This window comes from Lemur catta, chromosome 16, assembly GCF_020740605.2.
Source record: "Lemur catta isolate mLemCat1 chromosome 16, mLemCat1.pri, whole genome shotgun sequence".
Classification (NCBI taxonomy): Eukaryota; Metazoa; Chordata; class Mammalia; order Primates; family Lemuridae; genus Lemur; species Lemur catta.
This window is the reverse complement of record NC_059143.1, coordinates 27,210,932-27,228,002: the sequence shown is the minus strand read 5'-3', so window position 1 is coordinate 27,228,002 and position 17,071 is coordinate 27,210,932. Positions and strand designations below refer to the sequence as shown.

General features: G+C 59.9%; 1 protein-coding gene across 50 annotated transcripts in view; it reads left to right on the top strand.

Annotated features, from left to right (window-relative positions):
- Positions 1-17,071, top strand: part of CELF4 (CUGBP Elav-like family member 4) — a 296,015-nt gene that overhangs the window by 215,338 nt on the left and 63,606 nt on the right. For 28 of the 50 annotated variants that reach the window (XM_045527327.1, XM_045527286.1, XM_045527284.1 and 25 more), the window contains exon 3: positions 12,280-12,328. In XM_045527327.1, coding sequence (XP_045383283.1) covers positions 12,280-12,328 — 49 coding nt within the window. Of the gene's footprint in view, positions 1-12,279; positions 12,359-17,071 lie in introns of all 50 variants that reach the window. The other 22 variants (XM_045527281.1, XM_045527280.1, XM_045527279.1 and 19 more) reach the window with 1 other exon arrangement.

Genomic DNA, 17,071 nt, shown 5'->3' with positions numbered 1-17,071 from the left:
GGAGGAAGGGAGAGAGAGGGAGTGATTAAATCTAGAGCCCAGAGACAAAACAAATTCCAAAAAGCAAATGTCGGTGCCGTTTCTAGGATGACTCAGGTTTGCGCTTGGCCGGCATCGTCAGGCTGTGGCGTGGGGATTAAGAGCAATTTCCTCTAGATTTGTCGTTTACTTGGTGTGCGCTTTGTTTTTTCTTTTAACACGCCTGGGGACTCTCTCCCCAGGCCTAGGACTGAGGGCCGCATCCGAGGGAGACAGGGAGGAGCAGTCCGTGGGGCGAGCGTGGCTGGGGAAGCAGGACCCCGCTCCTGGCCCTGGAGGGGCTCAGCCTGGCATCGGGGCCCAGGGTCCCTGGGGGGGGGTCCTCCTCAGAGCACCTGACTCTGGGAGCCTGGGGAGGAGTACCAGGGAGATGGCCCGCATGACACAGACAAGGTCTCTGTCCAGCATTCCCACCCAGCACCCAGACAGCTGGCTTTCAATCCCCAGGGCAGTGGCCCCGCCGTGGGCGGGGAAGGGCCAGGCCCAGAGCCCCACATCGGATGCCCTGGACAGGCGTGAGCTCCCAGGGCGAAGGGCCCAGGAACCTGGCTGTGAAGGGAGGGCCGTGAGCATGTTCAGGCGGAAGATACTGGAACCTTGGTGCTGCATAGCAGCCCAGCATCCAAGGGCAGCCTCTGGAAGCCGGGCTTCACTCGCCCTTTAGGAGCGCAGGTACCAGAGCAGATGAGGGAAACCGAGGGCCAGGTGGGTTCCAGCTGGAGACACCTCCTTTCTGGTCACTAGAGCTGACCAACATGGATTTAGATGACCCCAGGCAGTAGGAGCCCATCCTGGTGCTACATGTGTGTTTTTTGAGCAAACACCCAAGGGCCACGGTCAGAGTGGAGGAAGGGACCTCCGCAGGACCAAGTGCAGGGCCGCGTGGCTGGGCTCTCGGGGCACCAGGCTTCACTACTGCACTGAGGGTAACAGGCTCAGCGCACGGCCGGGTCCAGGAAGGGTGACTCGCGCGCACTCTCAGCAGGATCCTTCTGGAAACTGGGCAGCAGCTCCTGCAGGGAAGGGACATTCAGGTTTGCTGTCCCATCCCAAGACACAGAACAGGCCTGGCACGTGGAGTTGGTCAATAAGCATTGAATGAATGAATGAGTGAATGAATGAATGAATGACAAGTTTGTGGCCCATCAAAGCAGTAGGCTTCAGTGCTGGTCCACCAGCCTGGACAGGGTGGAGGAGAAGCTTTGGGGGGACGCTGGGGGCCCAAGTCCCTGAGGTCGGGGTGCCCCCTGCCTCTCTGGAGTGTGGCCTCCCATCCAGTTCGCCAGAGGCCGTCTGGTGTTCCTACTTCTGCAGGGTCCACAAGAGAGCCTGGGGGTTCAGGAGTGAAAAGGAAAAGCATCACATGTTAGGTATTCCATCAAAAATGAAAGAGAGGAGGGGGGAGGAGAGGCAGGAGGAGGGGAGGGGCGGAGAGCGAGGGGAGCTGTCGCCGTGTGTACTGGACATTCAGTAGGGGCAGGCACTGGGCTGGAGCTTGGCCTGGGCGATCCCACTGAATCCCCCACAGCCCCACCAGGGGCTGCACCTCCGGCAGGTGAAGCAGCTGCCCACCTCTCAGAGCAAGTGGATGGCAGAGCCGGCTCTGGGATCCAGGCCTCGCAACGATATCAGCGCTGGCTTCATGCAGAATTATCCGTTGGTGTTTTTTTAAAAACCCTACACCTCCCACCCCGAAGAGGGTTAGCGACCCAGCCCGGCCATGCAGGCTAATTAGCTTGGTTTCCACGGCAGCAGATCTTAATTAAGACCACAAGGACCCTCCCACCCTGGCCAGTGCAGCCCTGGCGTGTTTGTGGGGCTTGAAGACAAAGAGCCACTGCCCTGGGCAGTGTGGCCTCAGGGGCCCCGACTGGGGGGTGGGCGCACGTTCAGCTGTGCCGGGGTCACTGGCACGCGGATTCTACCTTGGCGATGTCTAGATGGCCCCTGCCCCCCTGCAGCAGGGATGGAGGGAGACCAGGGAAGCCCAAAGCCAGCCAGCTCCCTCCCTCCAGGAAGCCAGCAGTGGGCTTGGGGCTGGGCCTCTCAAGGGACCTCTGAGCAGTGCCAAGGGCACCTCTTTGGTTTGTGCCAACCCAGCCCCTGCCCTTTGGGCGAGGGGAAAGCATTGTATAGACAGGATTCCAGAGGGGAGGCAGAGGTGGAGCCTCGGAGAGAGGCGGGGGAGAAGGGGGAGTGCTGGGCACCGGGAGTGGAGCAGCCTGTTGCATAGCAACTGCCCGCCTGCTCTGCGGGGCTGGACCAACGAGGATGTGGGCTGCACTGAGGCCTCTGTGTCCCACCCCACACTCCCCAGACCCCTGGGGACAAGGCCAGGCTTGAGCCAGGGCAAGGGGTCATTCTGGAACCAAGAATTAAAGCCAATCTGGGGAAATTTTGATCAATTCATCAAGCACCTCCTTTGTCCAAGCCTGGACCTCTCTCTTCCCACAGGTGGGGAGGGGACCAGGTACCAAGACGATGCTGGCCACTCTTGGTCTACACATCTGCCTGGCGTTGCTCAGGCACCTCTGACCTCCTGCGCACGGGGCTGCCTCCTCCCGATTTCCAAATGTGGCCCTAGTGGAATGTCATCCCTGCTGCAAACGGATGGGGGACCCAACCCCACTGCCCACTCCACAAGCTCAGGTCCTCCCAGCCTCCACCTGACCTGCCTGTCCTCCGGCCCTCCAGCAACTTTCCTCACACTCTCGCACCCTGAGGACCCTTCCCTGGCCCGTCCTCGGAGTGCCCACCCCCACCCCATTCCCACCTAGCCACCCCGCAAGTTTGCCCACCTGGCTCATTGGGTTTCAGGAAGGCCGGAAGGACAGAAGCCCCGTCCTGTGTCAGCACACAGTCTGGAGCGTGGGAAGGACTTGATAAACCTCACCCGCCAGGGCTCACTCATGCCTCCGAGACCAAGTGCACAGCCCCAGCCGGGCACATGGCTCCAGCACACATGCCTCACTTCTCACCTCCTGGCTCAAAGCCAGCACCCCCAAGCCCGGGCTGAGTCACAGCCAGGTCATTAAGACAGTTGGGAACGTGGACTGGCTCTCAGCAGCCTCCCCTTCATCCGTTTGAGGGCTGTGTCTGACAGCAGCAGACCAAAGTGAGCCCAGGGGCAATGACTCTGAAAGTGACAAATGTACTTAGGTGGACCAAATCATGGAAGGCTTGCTGGAGGAGGAGGCAAAGGCTTGGGACTTCACTTTGTGGGCAAATATGAGAGGAGGTGGGGGTGAAAGTGAAGAATGGAAGGGAGGGGGCCTTGCAGTCAGCAGGAGAGGGTGAGACATCTGTGTGAGTGACCCAAAGGGATGGGACAGGCGTGGGGTGTGGGGGGCAGCCAGCCCCACCCTGGGCAGCTCAGGCTGAAAGGTCTGAATGAGGAGAGGGGTGAAGAGCTGACAGGGCCTACGTCCGGTGTGTGTCCTGACCCAACAAGCATCAGATGGCCTCCTCGGAGCGGGGAGTGGGAGCAGAAACCAGATTTATTAAAAAAATCTTATCTGAAGGGTTTGCATTTCAATGGGCTCTGGATTTGCATATTTTAACAATAACCTCTGGTTCTTCTGTCTGGTCGGTGCTCACTGGCTGTCTCTCTAAACGATGATCGCCTCCGCTTCAATAAACCCTTCCTAATCCGAAGGTGCAACACGCCACTTGGCTGGAGGAGGGAGGATTAAAGGGCCTTTCTCTTTGGGCTGAAACGCGGCTGCCCAGCGTGGTGACCCACTTCTGGCCTCTGGGCATTCCTGCCGCAAGGGCACTGCTGAGGCCGAGGGCACAAGGACAGTGCTGGGGCACGAGAGAGAATCCGGTCATGCGTTGGGTCAGTATTTCCTAAACACCTACTGTGCGCCAGGTGCCATGCTGGGTGTGCATCGGAAACTCCTCATAGACTGGAGACAAACACTAAACAAATAAAGCCACAGATCTGGGACCACAGTGGTCCCGAATTGTGACAAGGTAATGAAGAAAAGAAAGCGGGGAGTGTGAGGGGTCCCCTGATGTAGATTGCAAGGGCGAGAGGGGACACTGACAGTTGAGGGAGGCTGGTGAGTGACCAGGCGGGAAAGGGGGCAGGAGCCGCTGCACCCACAGGCAGCCTGGGCATCTGCCGCTCGCCCCCTAGGAGGGGTGCGGTGCCACCAACTGGCCTGGCCAGGGCGGGCCTCCGAATTGTACCATGGTGTGGGGGTGTCCGGGTGTCACTGCAATAACCGCTGGGAGCGTCCTCGAGTCAGAACTTTGCAATGACAGCAGACGGGATTCCTCAAATCGCTAACCCCTCTCTATGGAATGAACCATATGCAATTTATTAAGGAGGTAATTAAAGCATTAATATATTTACAACAAGCTACAAATAACGTGCGCGACTTCTGCAGTTCCCCTGCGAGCCCTTCTGGGGGGGGGGGGGGTGGCTGCGGAAGCCCTCGGGCAAGGGCTCATCCTTTCCTTCAGCAGTTACTCGGAGCCTACCAAGCACGGCCCCGGAATTCAACAGGGCACAGGACACAGACCCTGCCCTCCTGGGGCTTTAAACAAATAACTTCATCATTAATTAATTTGTTAATTACCTTTTGCTTAGTGCCAGTGAAGGCACCGTTCAGGCAGAGGACAGAGTCTCTGGAGAGCGACCGGCCCACCTTTGGCCCCCAGGACTCATTCCTGAGTTCTCTTCTCCACCCATATTGAGGTTGTTGCACCCTGGTCACCAGGTTTTTATACCTCAGGCTGAAAATTCTGTCTATCCTCTCTCCAAGTTGCCCAGAGTTCGTCCCGGAACTTTCTGTAGCTGGCACTGGCGCACAGACCCGGCCCGTGCTGAAGATGCTGGATGCGGAGTGTTGGTGGATGGAGATGGGGACCCAGCAAGACACGTCCAGGGAGCTTCATGGGCTTGCAACCCCTGCGGTCACACAGGGCCCCCCATGCAGAGGGGTCTGGGTCCCACGCTTAGTGTGGTGCTCTGCAGTTGCCGTCTTGAAAGTCTTATCATTTTATCTTTGAACTTGTCTTTTGTAAGTGAAGTTTGAGGGATGAAGGAGCATGTGTCAGGGGCTTGGAGTCTCTGCTCATGTAAAGTTCTGCCTTCCTCCTCCCGCCCGATCCACGTGCATCCAGGGCCCCACCTGCAGTCACGGCTGTCCTCTGTGCCAGCCAGCAGTGGCCTGGGCAGTGCTGTGGCATGTCTGCCCAGCCGACAGAGGCCATGTCTCAGCACGGATGAGCCTCTTACCCAGGTAGTCCACATCCCTGGCACAGAGTGTACAACACCCTTGAAGGTTGCCTGTCCATGTGGGTTAGGACAGGGGGCCCATGGGAAGAGGTGATGTCTGGCTGGACTTCCAGGGCCTACCGTCAGCTGGGGTGTGACACGTCATTCCATGCGTGGCCAGTGGGAAGGAGAACCCAGCCGTCCTCAGGCCCAAGCTTCACCCCAGGTTGCATGTGGGCTCCAGGGACCTATGAGGGTCCCCATGACTGAGGGAGCCATCCTTTGGGACCTGCTCCCTGCCTGGGGGACCCTCTCTTCCGACCTTCCTGAGTCTGGCTCGCATTTCCAGCTCAAGGCACCCTCCAGGCACAAGCCACGAAACTGTGTAATTTTGGTGATTCTGCATAGGAGGCAAACACTCTGATATTTGCATTTAATACTGGCATTGCACAAAATAAAGATGAACTGTAACATCCATGCTAATAATTTAAAATTTATATTTTTCTTTATTTAAAATGACATCACATAGTGCATAAAAAATGCCATGACAAGCTGAGAGACCATGGAAGAAAGAAGCTTTATATTTTAGGGTAGTTTTTTTTTCTGCTCTTGGAACAAGGGGCCCTGCAAATCACGTCTGTCTTCCCGGCGCAGTGACACTGCCGGGTTGGAGCACAAACGGCCCAGGGGGCCGCAGCAGGCAGGGTCTGCTGTTTCACCGCTTCCACCACCGTCTGGTGTGCTGGGGAGGGGGGCGGCGGAGGGCAGAGAGCATAGAAGCTGATTCTCCGGGAGGATAAGAGCTGGAGTTGCCTGAAAACCACAGGCGTGGGGTGGGGGCTGAGCCCACACGAGCGCATGGACCAGGCGTGGAAGGGAGGTGAGAGCTGCCCTCTCAGTGACAGTGGCAGGTTTGGGCCGGGTGTGAATCTGTGTCTCCACGGCTTGGGGAGAGGGGGTCCCCTCTGGTGAGCAGGTAGCTAGTTATTGCCAGGTGCTCACACACCCCAAAAGGGGCCAGAAGGGACCCTCCACTCGAAAGCTTGGACGCCCACTCTGGAGTGACATCTGGGGGTGTGGCAGCCATCTGTAAAGCACTCTGGCCATCCTCATGGGCCGCGACCCGACCGTAACCTGCGGCTGCCACCCCACCTGTCCTCCCTGCCCCCGGCGTCCGTCCAGGCCTTCCTGAGCCATCTGTGTTTAGACTGGAAAACCAGCGGAGGCTGATCTTTCTGAGCACCTACCAGGCAGCAGGCCCTGCCCTCGTACACTTGCTCCACCGTCTCCTTTACTCCTAATCCCCACTCCCCCAGCCAAAGTGAATTCTGTTAAGATGTCTGAGATGTCACACAGCACTCATCAAGCCCCGCCCAACACACACAGGGAAGCCCAGTCCTGAGGTTGGCTCTGGGGGTCCCTGAGTAGGAGACCTGCTCTTGCTTGAGAAGCAAGTCTCTCTATCTCTGTCTCTCTCTATATACCTCTGTCTCTGTCTGTCTCTGGCCTACACATGTGCACACACATGAGAGAGAGAGAGCACAGTAGGACGGGTTCGTGTGTGGTAATCAAGGAAGCCTTGCTGGAGGAGGTGGGCTCCACACCTCGGCCTTGGAGGAAGAGTGGGGTTTGGATGCAGTGAGGAGTGACCGGGAGGCTTTCCAGGGGGGAGAAAGTTAGCCCCATTATTTCTGGGACAGCACTGGGTGGGCCATGCTGGGGGCCCTGCGTGAGGCAGAAGGTGCCAACAGGGACACAAGCCAGCCCCCAGGAGGGGCCTGCGATTCTGTGAGCAGTGAGGGACATCCCCGGGGCCTCCTCCAGCACTGTCTCCAGGCAGTGAGGGTCCAGGGAGGCCCAGCCCCACCCCAGATCTCCACGCCAGCCCTCAGGAAGGGGGGTGCAGCACAAGGGGAAGCCAGGAGAAGACAGTCCCTTCCTTTGGTGGCAGAACACAGTTGGGTCCACGGGGCCCCTGCACAGGCCGGCCCTGCTCTGATGGGGTGCTCATCCCAGCCTCAGGGAGCCCCAGTAAGGTAGGGGAGAGGAGGCACAGACAAACAGGAAGGTGATGCACAATGACCAGCCTAGTGAGCACAGCCCAGGTTGGACCAGGGGGACCAGGAAGGGAGCAGCTGGGGCCAGTGGGGTTAACCAGAGCCATCTTCCTGGATGAGCAAGGGGCCTTGCACCCTAGTCCTGGGTGTGGGGGGCAGCAGGGGCCTGTGTGGGTAGACTTGGAGGCACAAGGTAGGGAGAGGGAGTCAGGGAAGAGCCAGCCTGGACTGACTGTCAGTCTGTCTGTCTGCCCACCAGCTCCAAGCCCTTCCTTCTGCAGGGAGCCAAGCTGGACAGGTGAAGCCTTTCGACCAGCTCAATCATCGTATTTATTCTAATTGTATCGTAATCGTCCCCAAGGAGCCTGGTTCAAATGAGCTTGACATTATTAAAATTTTAATGCCCAGTTTTCATAGCTGAATGAATATTTAAAGGGTATGTCCCAGCTTAAGTTATGATGATGAAGAAATTAATGGAATGTCTTGTTTAATGCATGGATATGTGTTGATGCAAAAATGGCAGCGGGCTGGGGAGGAGGGCGGCACAGCCTGAACGGGAGGGGCCGGGAAGGAGCCGCCGCCCGCCCACCCTCCGGAGTGAGGAGCAGAGACAGCGGCTGTGGGCCGGGCCACTTGCTCGCCTGAGGGGGCCCAGCAGGAAGCAGAAACACAGTCCCCAGGGTTAGTGACAGCCCAGAGGACTGACCCCAGGAGTCTGGCCCAGGGAAGGCAGCCCTGGCTACCAACTCCCACCAGGCACCTGGAGGAGGACCTGGACTGAAGGCCACAGGGTCTCCGCGGGGACTCGCATGACATCTCAGAAGGAGAATCGGCCAGGGCAGCTCCTGCACCCCAGGCCGGGTAGCCACTAGCCACGGGCCCCAATCCCTCCTGGGGGACTGGCACACTGGCTGAGGCAAGCGCTGGACAGAGGGGCAGGGACAGGGGAAGAAAAGGCCCTGAGGGGCCCTGGCAAGGACCCAAGGGAGCAAAGTGACAGAAGGGCAGGGAGAAGGCATTTGCTCCCCTGGCCTTCCTCCCCTCTCTCCTGGGTCCTCCCTCGTCTCCTCTCCTTCCCTCAGAGCCCTCTGCTGTCCCTTTCTCCCCGTGCCCTCCCCCAAGCGCTGCCTTGTCCTCTCTCCCCTCCCTGCGTCCTGGCCTGGCCTCCCCGCCCAGACGGACTTGCTGTGTCCACCCCGCGGTCCCCAGAGCAGAAGCAGGGCTTGGCAAGGCCAGGCCCGGGAGCAGGGGAGGGCGGGTAGTCTCCCTTCAGGCTGCAGCCGAGAAATCTTCCTGACCGAGCCTGACACTTTCTTTCTGCTGAGAATTAAGAAAGCGCAGGGCTGTATTTTATCCCCCCGTCTAGCCCAGCGCCTCTCCGACAGGCCCCGCAAAGGCCGTCTGGACGCTGACCACCCTCAGATTATAACAGGACATGAAAAATGACCCCAGGAGCCACAGCTGCGTGGGAGCCGATTCGGGTCTGCTCCGCCGGTGTGTATGGAGCGCCCCCCCGGGGGCCCAGCTGTGGCTGGGGGCCGGCAGGAGCTGGCAGAGGTCCCAGATCCCACCGTCGGGAGGCAGGAGGCCGCGGTGCAAGTGGAGAGAAGCGGAGGGGCCCGTGCCCGAGCCAGCCCAGCACGAAGCCGGGGAGGGGTCTGGGCCCTGTCCAGGGCTGGCGTGGTCAGGGAGCAAGGGGCAGAGCACTGCAGGCACCAAAGACAGGGGACGGTGGGCTGGCTGCCTGAGGGTGGCGTGCCCCTAGGGTGGAAGGCTCCGTGCACAGGGAGACTCCATTGGCCTCATTTAATTTGCCGTGGAAAAGGGGACCCGTCACATCAGAAACAGCTCTACTGCAGCCCTGCCAACCACAGGACTCACCCCAGCTGTTCTCGGGCCCCACTAGAGAGGCCCGGCCATGGAACCCAGAAACGAGATGCCAGGAAGGAGGGCAGGAGGCTCCTCTCAGCAGTCCCGGCCTTCCTCCCTAACGATGAGGGTCTGCATGGGCGTGGTCTGGCCCCAGGAGTGGGGCCTCCCTCCCTCCCTCCCTTCCATGTCTCTCCACACATTCCGCAGGTGGGTCTGGCTCCCACCCCTCTGCTGCTCCTTCCCTCCCGTCCCTGCTGGGGAAGACTAAACCCCCCGCCTGCCCCTGCCCCCTCCCCTCCTCACCCCCTGCTTTGAACCTTGCTGGACACACCCAAGCCCCCCCTACCTGGTTCCCAGGTCCTCCCGAATGCACAGGCAGGTGCCAGGAATCCTGGGTTCATCTTGATGTCACCCCCCCGGGTGACCTCAAGCTAGTTTCTTAACCTCTCTGAAACTCCATTTCCTTGACTGAAGTTGATCTATTTGCATACATCATGAGAGAAGTTATGATAACCTAGCAATGTAATAATGTAGCAGCCATTCGTGCTCCTGAGAGTGCTGCGTATCTTTTGAGAGGCCTGGGCAGCCTGAACCCCCCACAGCAAGTCCCCCCATGCCTTGGGTGTACCTTCTCTATGGAAAAGGGGGTGCCCTTCCCGCTGGGGCACACCAGCCAGGCTCATTAGTTGGCTAGGGCTGCCTCAGCAAATACCACAGACTGGGTGCTTAAACGACCAGAATGTATTTCTCACTATTCTGGAGGCTGGAAGGCCAAGATCGAGGCATGGGCAGGGTTGTTTTCTGGTGAGGGTTCTCTTCACGGCTTGAAGACGGCCCCTGTCTCACTGTGTCCTCACGTGGCCTTTTCTCTGTGTGCACCTCCCTGGGGATGCTTCCTCTTCTTATAAGGACAGCAGTCTTGTGGGGTTAGGGTCTCACCCTTATAACTTCATTTAACTTTAAGTACCTCCTTAAAGACCCTATTTGCAAATATAGTTTCATTGTGGGGGGCAGTTAGGGCTTCACCATGTGAGTTTTGGGGACACAGACTTCAGTCCAGTACAGGGGCTCGTGTGGACTGGCCTCAAAGAATGAGCAGAATGTCAAGAGAGGGCTGGGGGTGGGGGGTGGGTGGGGGAGCTTGCGGGCCCGGGGAAGGCGCTGGGATGTGGGGTGGGAGTGGTGCCAGAGGCGCTGGGGCCAGACGTGGGGGGTCGTGCAGAAGAGGTTGTACTCGCCATGATGGGCCAGAGGACCTGATCCCAAACTCCCTTACCGGATGGACATCTTCACCTGCGTCCTCCCCGAACAGCCAGGGTCACACGAGATAACGTGTGCAGAGCCGATGGCCACCGCAGTGGTAGCTCCGTGCCTGCCCACCCCCTGCATCCCAGCTCTGCCTCTCCTCCGAGCTCACGTTTTCCCATCGAAAAGATGGAGATAATACTCCCTACCTCGGAGGACTGTAAAATTACATAAGCAAGAAAGCTGTAGAAACCTGTCCTAGAGAATCCCACCCTTGGACCTTCCTGGGGAAGGAGAATATGGCGGGTTTGGGGGACGCCAGGAGGACGGGACCTTCCAGGAGGACAGGGCAGCCCGGAAGGGGTGGGATGCTGAGTCCCAAAGCTCTGGGGCTCCTGGATCCCTCTTGAATAGCGGATGCCTCATGGCAAGCCGGGAACGTCACTGGGTGCGCGTCCTCCTCCTGCTGCGACTAGAGTTTGCCAGAGCTCACACACAAAGCACATTGCTCTCCCTCCATCCATCAGGGTGTCAAGTGGGGGCCTGGGGGCGAACGATGGCACCCCGCCCCTCGGCGTCCTGCCTGTGCCTCCTTCCTGTCTGCCGCGTCGTCCTGCCTCCCGTCTCTGTCCTTCCTTGCCCTGCCCTTCCTCTGGCCTCGTCTTCGCCCTGCTGAGTCACGGGCACCCACACTCCCCCACCCAGTTGTCTTGACGCAGCCAAGCTCACTTCGAATCCTAGACCGGAAAGCAGGAGGAAGCGTGTGACCGGCTGGCCAGCCCCTGCACGGGAGGGAATTGGCAAGGAGATGTCTCCAGGCCACAGGACAGAAGCATAGAAATAGCTCAGGCAGACCCGGGTCCCAGCCTCCTCCTGCCACGGGGTTCTCCTTGCCTCGGCCTCTCTGTCTCTACAATGGGGGTGTCAGTTCCGCCCCGCCTGCCTCGCAGGGCCTGAGCTCCCGGAGGAAAGGCAAGCGCAGTAAGGGACCAGGGACAGTGCGTGCCAGGCAGAAGCGCTGGCAGAGACACACAGTCCGTTTGCATTCGCGTGATCTCTATCAGTTTCATTGTTTCAAATACGGTGGGACCTCAGGGCTGGAGAACCCGCCTGGCACCTCTGGGCAAGGGCTGAAGCTGGACCGCCGAGCCCAGATGCTCGGAGTGCAGAGACCCCTAGTGGCCTGAACGGGCCATTGACACGGACCCGAGAGAGGCCCTGCCCTCGTGTCCTCCTGGTGCACAGACACCACACGGGCAGCTGTGCCCACTCCACGCCACCCTGAGGGGACAGCCCTGGCTGCACGCAGCAGCCCCAGCCCTGCGCTCTGCTCCAGCTGAGGAGCTGGGTGGCCCGAGCCTCAGCCACGGCTGCCCCACAGGCCATGTCTGCGAGACGGCACACAGTGGGGGGACGCTCGATACCACGCCCTGGCCTTCAGGGGTCCATCTGTAGCCAGAGACCAGATGTCTTGCGTGAACCAGGGCTGAGTCAAATGTGCGCTTTGGGGACACTAGGCCTCGTGGGCCACAGAGGGGCAGGGCAGGAATCTCTGTGAACCTCAGATTCTGAGATCACAAGCTCGCAAGAGCTGCTCCAAGTGGGCGGGGGGGGGGGGGCACCTCAGGGCCTCCAATTCAGAGGCAGCCCCTGAAAAAACGGGGCCCTGGGCTGTGAGTGGAGGGGGCCTGGCGGGGCTCTGCGTGTGCAGACGTGTGCGTGGGTATCTGCGTGTGTGCATGGCGAGAGGGCATGGCCTGGTGCACAGTGCCCCTGAGTGCGGGGTCGGCCGGCTTCCCCCAGGCCTGCTCTAATGCTGTCGCCTCTGCTCTGTTGCAGATGAACCGGCCAATCCAGGTGAAGCCTGCGGACAGCGAGAGCCGAGGAGGTAGTAGCTGCCTGCGCCAGCCCCCTTCACGTGAGGGCCCACTTGTCTCTGCCCCCACCTCCCCTTCCCTCCTGTCCCCACGCAGTGATGCAGCGACTCCCTGCCTCCTCCTCCTGCCCCCCTGGGGACCGATCTCGTGGCTGGGGTTGGGAACAGGGCTCTGGGTGACTGGTGTGCAGAGAATGGAGGGACGTTTGTGGTTGGGGTCTGCCAGACGGCGGGTTTGTGCCTCTCTGAGCAAACAAACAGCATGTCCTCGGGCATCCTTCTGCCCTCTGTAGGACCCCCAAAGCGTGTGCCTACCTCTGTGTTGCCAAGGAAAGCCCCACTGTACCGGGACTTGCGCAGGTGAAGGGGAGGTAGGACATGGCTGCAGCCGTGCCCTAGGAGGACTCAGGCCACGGGGGGCAAATCTGAGAGGGGCTACCCGTGGGGGCATGGGGCACACAAGGCCAGCACTGAGACAGAGATCCTGGAGCTAGATACAAGCAGGCAGGGGGATGTCCAGAAAGGGACAGAGGAGAGGGACACAGCCTCACCCCCAAATGCTCACCCCGGAGCCTGGAGCCCGTAGGAGCCCGGCATGAGGTGGCCGAGCGCACTGGGGAGAGCCTGGTTAAGGAGCTGCCTCACCTTGAAGCCCAGCCCGGGAAGGGCAAGGCAGGTGGCCGGCCAGGGGCAGCTCTGTCCTCAGGTGACAGTCACCCTCCCAGTGCAGTGTGCCTTGGTGGCTGTACTGCCCACTCCCACCTCAGCCCCAGGGTAACCCCAGCCCACCCCGGGCATAGCCTTGTCCTAGAGTCCTCTAGTGGGGATCCAAACACGCTGCAACGTTAAAAGAGAATAAAGGGAGAAGAGATGGCAAAGAAAGCACCTCCAGCATCAAAGGTCAGGCCTCCACCACCCAGGCACTGCCGCCTGCAGTGAGCAGAGACCCCCGCTACACAGCCTGCCCCACCTCGCCTACGGGAGAGAGCCCTGCTGGGTGAAAACAATTCGCAGCCTCTGCTAGCTGCCCCCTCCCCGGCCCCTCCTCGGGGAGGAGGGCATTGTCCTTCCTGAGCACCTGGGCGCCTCCCACTGGCCCTCACCCCCCTGGGCCCTGCCCACGCTCCGCCCTGAGCTGTACTCTCAGCCGCTGTGCCATGCAGGAGGCCGAACTGAGGCCCTGAACTGGTCAGGGAGCCCTGAGGGGAGGCTCTGTCCCCTCCGCAGTGAGGAGCCCACCCTAAGTACACACGGAGACCGGGCCAGGCCGTGAGCTGAGCAGCCACACCTAAGAAGGGCACCCCTGGGGGACCGAGGGGAAGGTGGCTCCCTCCTCCGGCCTCCTCCCGCCCGCCCTCCCCCAGAGCCAGGAGCTGCCTGGGGCGGGTTTAGAAAAATCCCGGAGGCCACTGAGAGGAGTGTAAGGCATTGGGGCCTTTCCTGCCCCGAGACGGGGACATTGGGCACAGCCTCCAGGTGCCACCCCAGCCTACCCTCCCCCCAGGCAGTGCTGGTGGGTCCAGCATGAAAGGCCAGGTGCCAGGATGGGACAACCTGCCGCAGCTGTCCTTGGCCTCCTGGCCAGGAGCTGCCCCCGCCCCCGGCTCTGGCACAGGTGCCCCTGTCCACCCCCCTACCCAGGCTCTGGACCCTGTGCCCTGTGCTTCTCCAGCCCTTTAGCTCAGCCAGGACTGAGGACTTTCTCTCTCTCTCACCTTCCTTCCCCCCCCCAAAAAAGTTTACCCGGAAATTAAGGACAAAAAAGTAAAATAGGCAAAAGCTACTTGCAAATTTGGGAAGCCAAGTGTCCTGGAGAGAACCTCAGCGTGGCCGCAGGTGGCTTGCCTGCCCCTGGGACCTGGGCCCCTCCAGTCAGGCTGCTGCCCTCTGTGCCCCAGCAGGGCGCTGCCCCGGGCACCAGGCCACCGGGGCTCAGCCCCTACCCTCCAGGGCTTGGTCCTGAGGACCCCGGTAGTCGAGGTCCAGCTGGTTGAGGAGTGAAGATGGTTTAGGCATGAGGGGCCCCAGTGAGCAGAGCCCGCCTGGCTCGTGTCACCTGCTCCTGCCCCTTCCCTGGCAGTGAGACAAGTGCTGTCCTCACTCGGCCTCTCGGAGCTCACGAGGCCCACACAGAGCGAGGGGCCTCTCCAGGAGACTGTCTCCAGCAGGCAGGCCCAGGAGCCAGGGCCCAGGTCACCCAGGCATACAGTGACTCACCTGCAGCCAGCTCCCTTTCCAGGTAGCATGGCCAGGAGGCCGCGGCAGAGGAAACTGTCCCAGATAGGCAGGTAGCTCAGGGTAGGTGCCGCCAGCGGTCCCAGAGAGGGGATCCCTTAGGCCGGGGCAGCCAGAGGCCTCAGAGGAGGTGACACTTGAGGAGGTGGCACTTCCGGCCTTGAAGGAGGCAGATTGCACAACTGGAGAAGAAGTAGGGGTGGCATGAACAAGGTTCCACCGAGCCAGGCCCCTGCGGGGGCAGGAGGTGCCCTGAGCCCAGCCAGCTTTCTGCAGACCAGAGTGGGTGCCGGGCAGGCCCTCTGCCCAGCGGGCCTCACCCAGCTCTGACTCCAACCTTTTCTCCTTTAACTTGCCCGGGAGGCGAGCGCTCCCTGACTCCAAGTTGCTAACCTCATCTCCTTTGTCCTATATATCTCCTGCGGCTGACACTTGCCCCAAACCAGATTAATCAGCTCTTTTATCCTTCCCGCAGTAGAAGGGGGGCAGAGAGCCAGCCCTAAACATCTATCTATTAATTGCATATTCAATATTAAACAGCGAGATGGTCCTGAGTCAGCACCAACACCAAGCTTTTTTTTTTTTTTTAAAAAAAAAGAAAGTTAGTTTAAAATAATTTAATAGCCATTAAATACTCCTTCTAGGAGGTAGGGGGAGAGGTGAGCATTAAAAATGATGAAAGAAATGGGGGAGAGGAGAAGGGACCCGGGAGAAGTGAGAACGGATGATGAGGGACATGGAGGGGTGTGATGGGGAGTGGGTGGGAGGAGGGAAGCAGAGAGGTGCAGAGGGAAGGGGCACAGCTGGAGGAGGAGACAGGTGGGAGTGGGGAAGGTGGGCCCAGCCCTGGCCCAGGCGAGGAATCCCAGAGACCCTGAGGACATGGACATCTGTGGCCCTAGGGTCCCTAGCTGCCCTCGGGGTGCAGGTGAATGCCCATGACAGCTCAGAGACATGTCCTTTCTGCATAGGATTTGGGGACCTGCAGAGGACTTGGGCCAGGGGGGCGGGAGGAAGGCCTCTCCTTGCCTCGCCCACCACAGAGCCCACTGCACAGCCCATGCTTCTAGAGGCATCTGCTGGTCACATCAGCCCACAGGCAGGAGGTGGGGACGGGGCAAGGCTGTGCCTCAGAAAGAGCACAGGACGGCAGCTCTTGTTCTGGTCCAGGTTCTAGTCCTATCTCTGGCCAGGGTGAGCTCCGGCCCAGGCACAGCTCCCTCCCCAGGCCTCCGCCTCCTCACCTGCGGGGGGAGAGGGGTCATTATCCAGTGAGGCTGCTGTTTAAAAAGTGCTGACTGAGGGCTGGGGATTTTATACTAATATGTTTAATCCATATTTACAACAACCCTGAGGACTTACAGGTGCAAACCAAGGCACAGAGAGGCTAGGTAATTTGTTCCCGGGCACACAGCCAGAAAGAAGCAAAGCCAGAATTCTAACCCCTGCCTGTTGGCCACCAAAACCTGAGCTATGTGCACTCCTCTGACTCCCAGGTGGCTTTCAGACTCTGGGTGGCTCAGGAGCAGTGGGAAGGCACCAATGGGCGTTTGTAACACCTCTGGGCCATTCTCAAGGTGGCCGAAGGGAGAGGAGAAAGGTCCCAGGTGAGGAAGGAGGGCCAGGCTGCTCTCAGACCTCCCTACCCCTGAGCCATGAAAGATCAGGGCAGGAGCGAGTCAGAGAAGAGAGAGCTCACCGTGGCCTGGAGTAAGCAGGAAGGGCTTCCTGGAGGAGGTGGGAATTAGACTAACAGGAGACAGTGAGAACACAATGTGAAAATGGGGCCTTGAACACAAGGCCAAGAGGGTGGGTTTGTCTCTATCAGAAGCAGGAGCCACTGATCTTGGTGGGGTGAGGGGTCACAGACAGAAAGAGGACATGGCAGCTGTAATGTCCCCAGGCAGGAAGAGAGGAAAGGGCCCTGCTACCACCACTAGGAGCCAGGGCTCCTGTTAGACAGGGAAAGAAAGCCAAGAGAGAGAGCCCCCCACACACACTAGGAGCCATCCCTGTGCGTGGAGGACCCAGTTAACCCCACAGAACACCCTGGAACAAGTGTTTAAACTCAGATTCAACCCCAAAATAAGCAAACCAGCTCATCAACCCAGAGATTGAGGCAGGCTGGGGACGGAGAAGAACCAGGTGGAGGGCACGTCCCTCCCCACCTGCCCTGACCATGGCAGGTGGCCATCTCAGAGGTGGTGCTACCTCCCTAGGGCAGGTGGTACAGTGTCCTGTGCCTCCCGGCCGGCAGATACCCCCCACCCCAAGAGCTGGTTCATGCTCAGCTTCCGGTTGGAGTCTCCACAGGTGCCCAGAGTGAGCTGCCCTGCGGCCCTGACCCCTCCCCTCCTCCCAGGTCTCAGACCAGGGGAGCGCTAAGGCCAGAAGAGAGGACAGTCCCCACCGAGCGCCTGCAGCCAGGTTGTGGGGTCAGAGGTGGGGAGGACGAGGCTCTGACGGCTTGGCCTCAGGCAGTCAACTTGCTCAGGAAGCCCCTAGGCTGAGCTGGGGCCC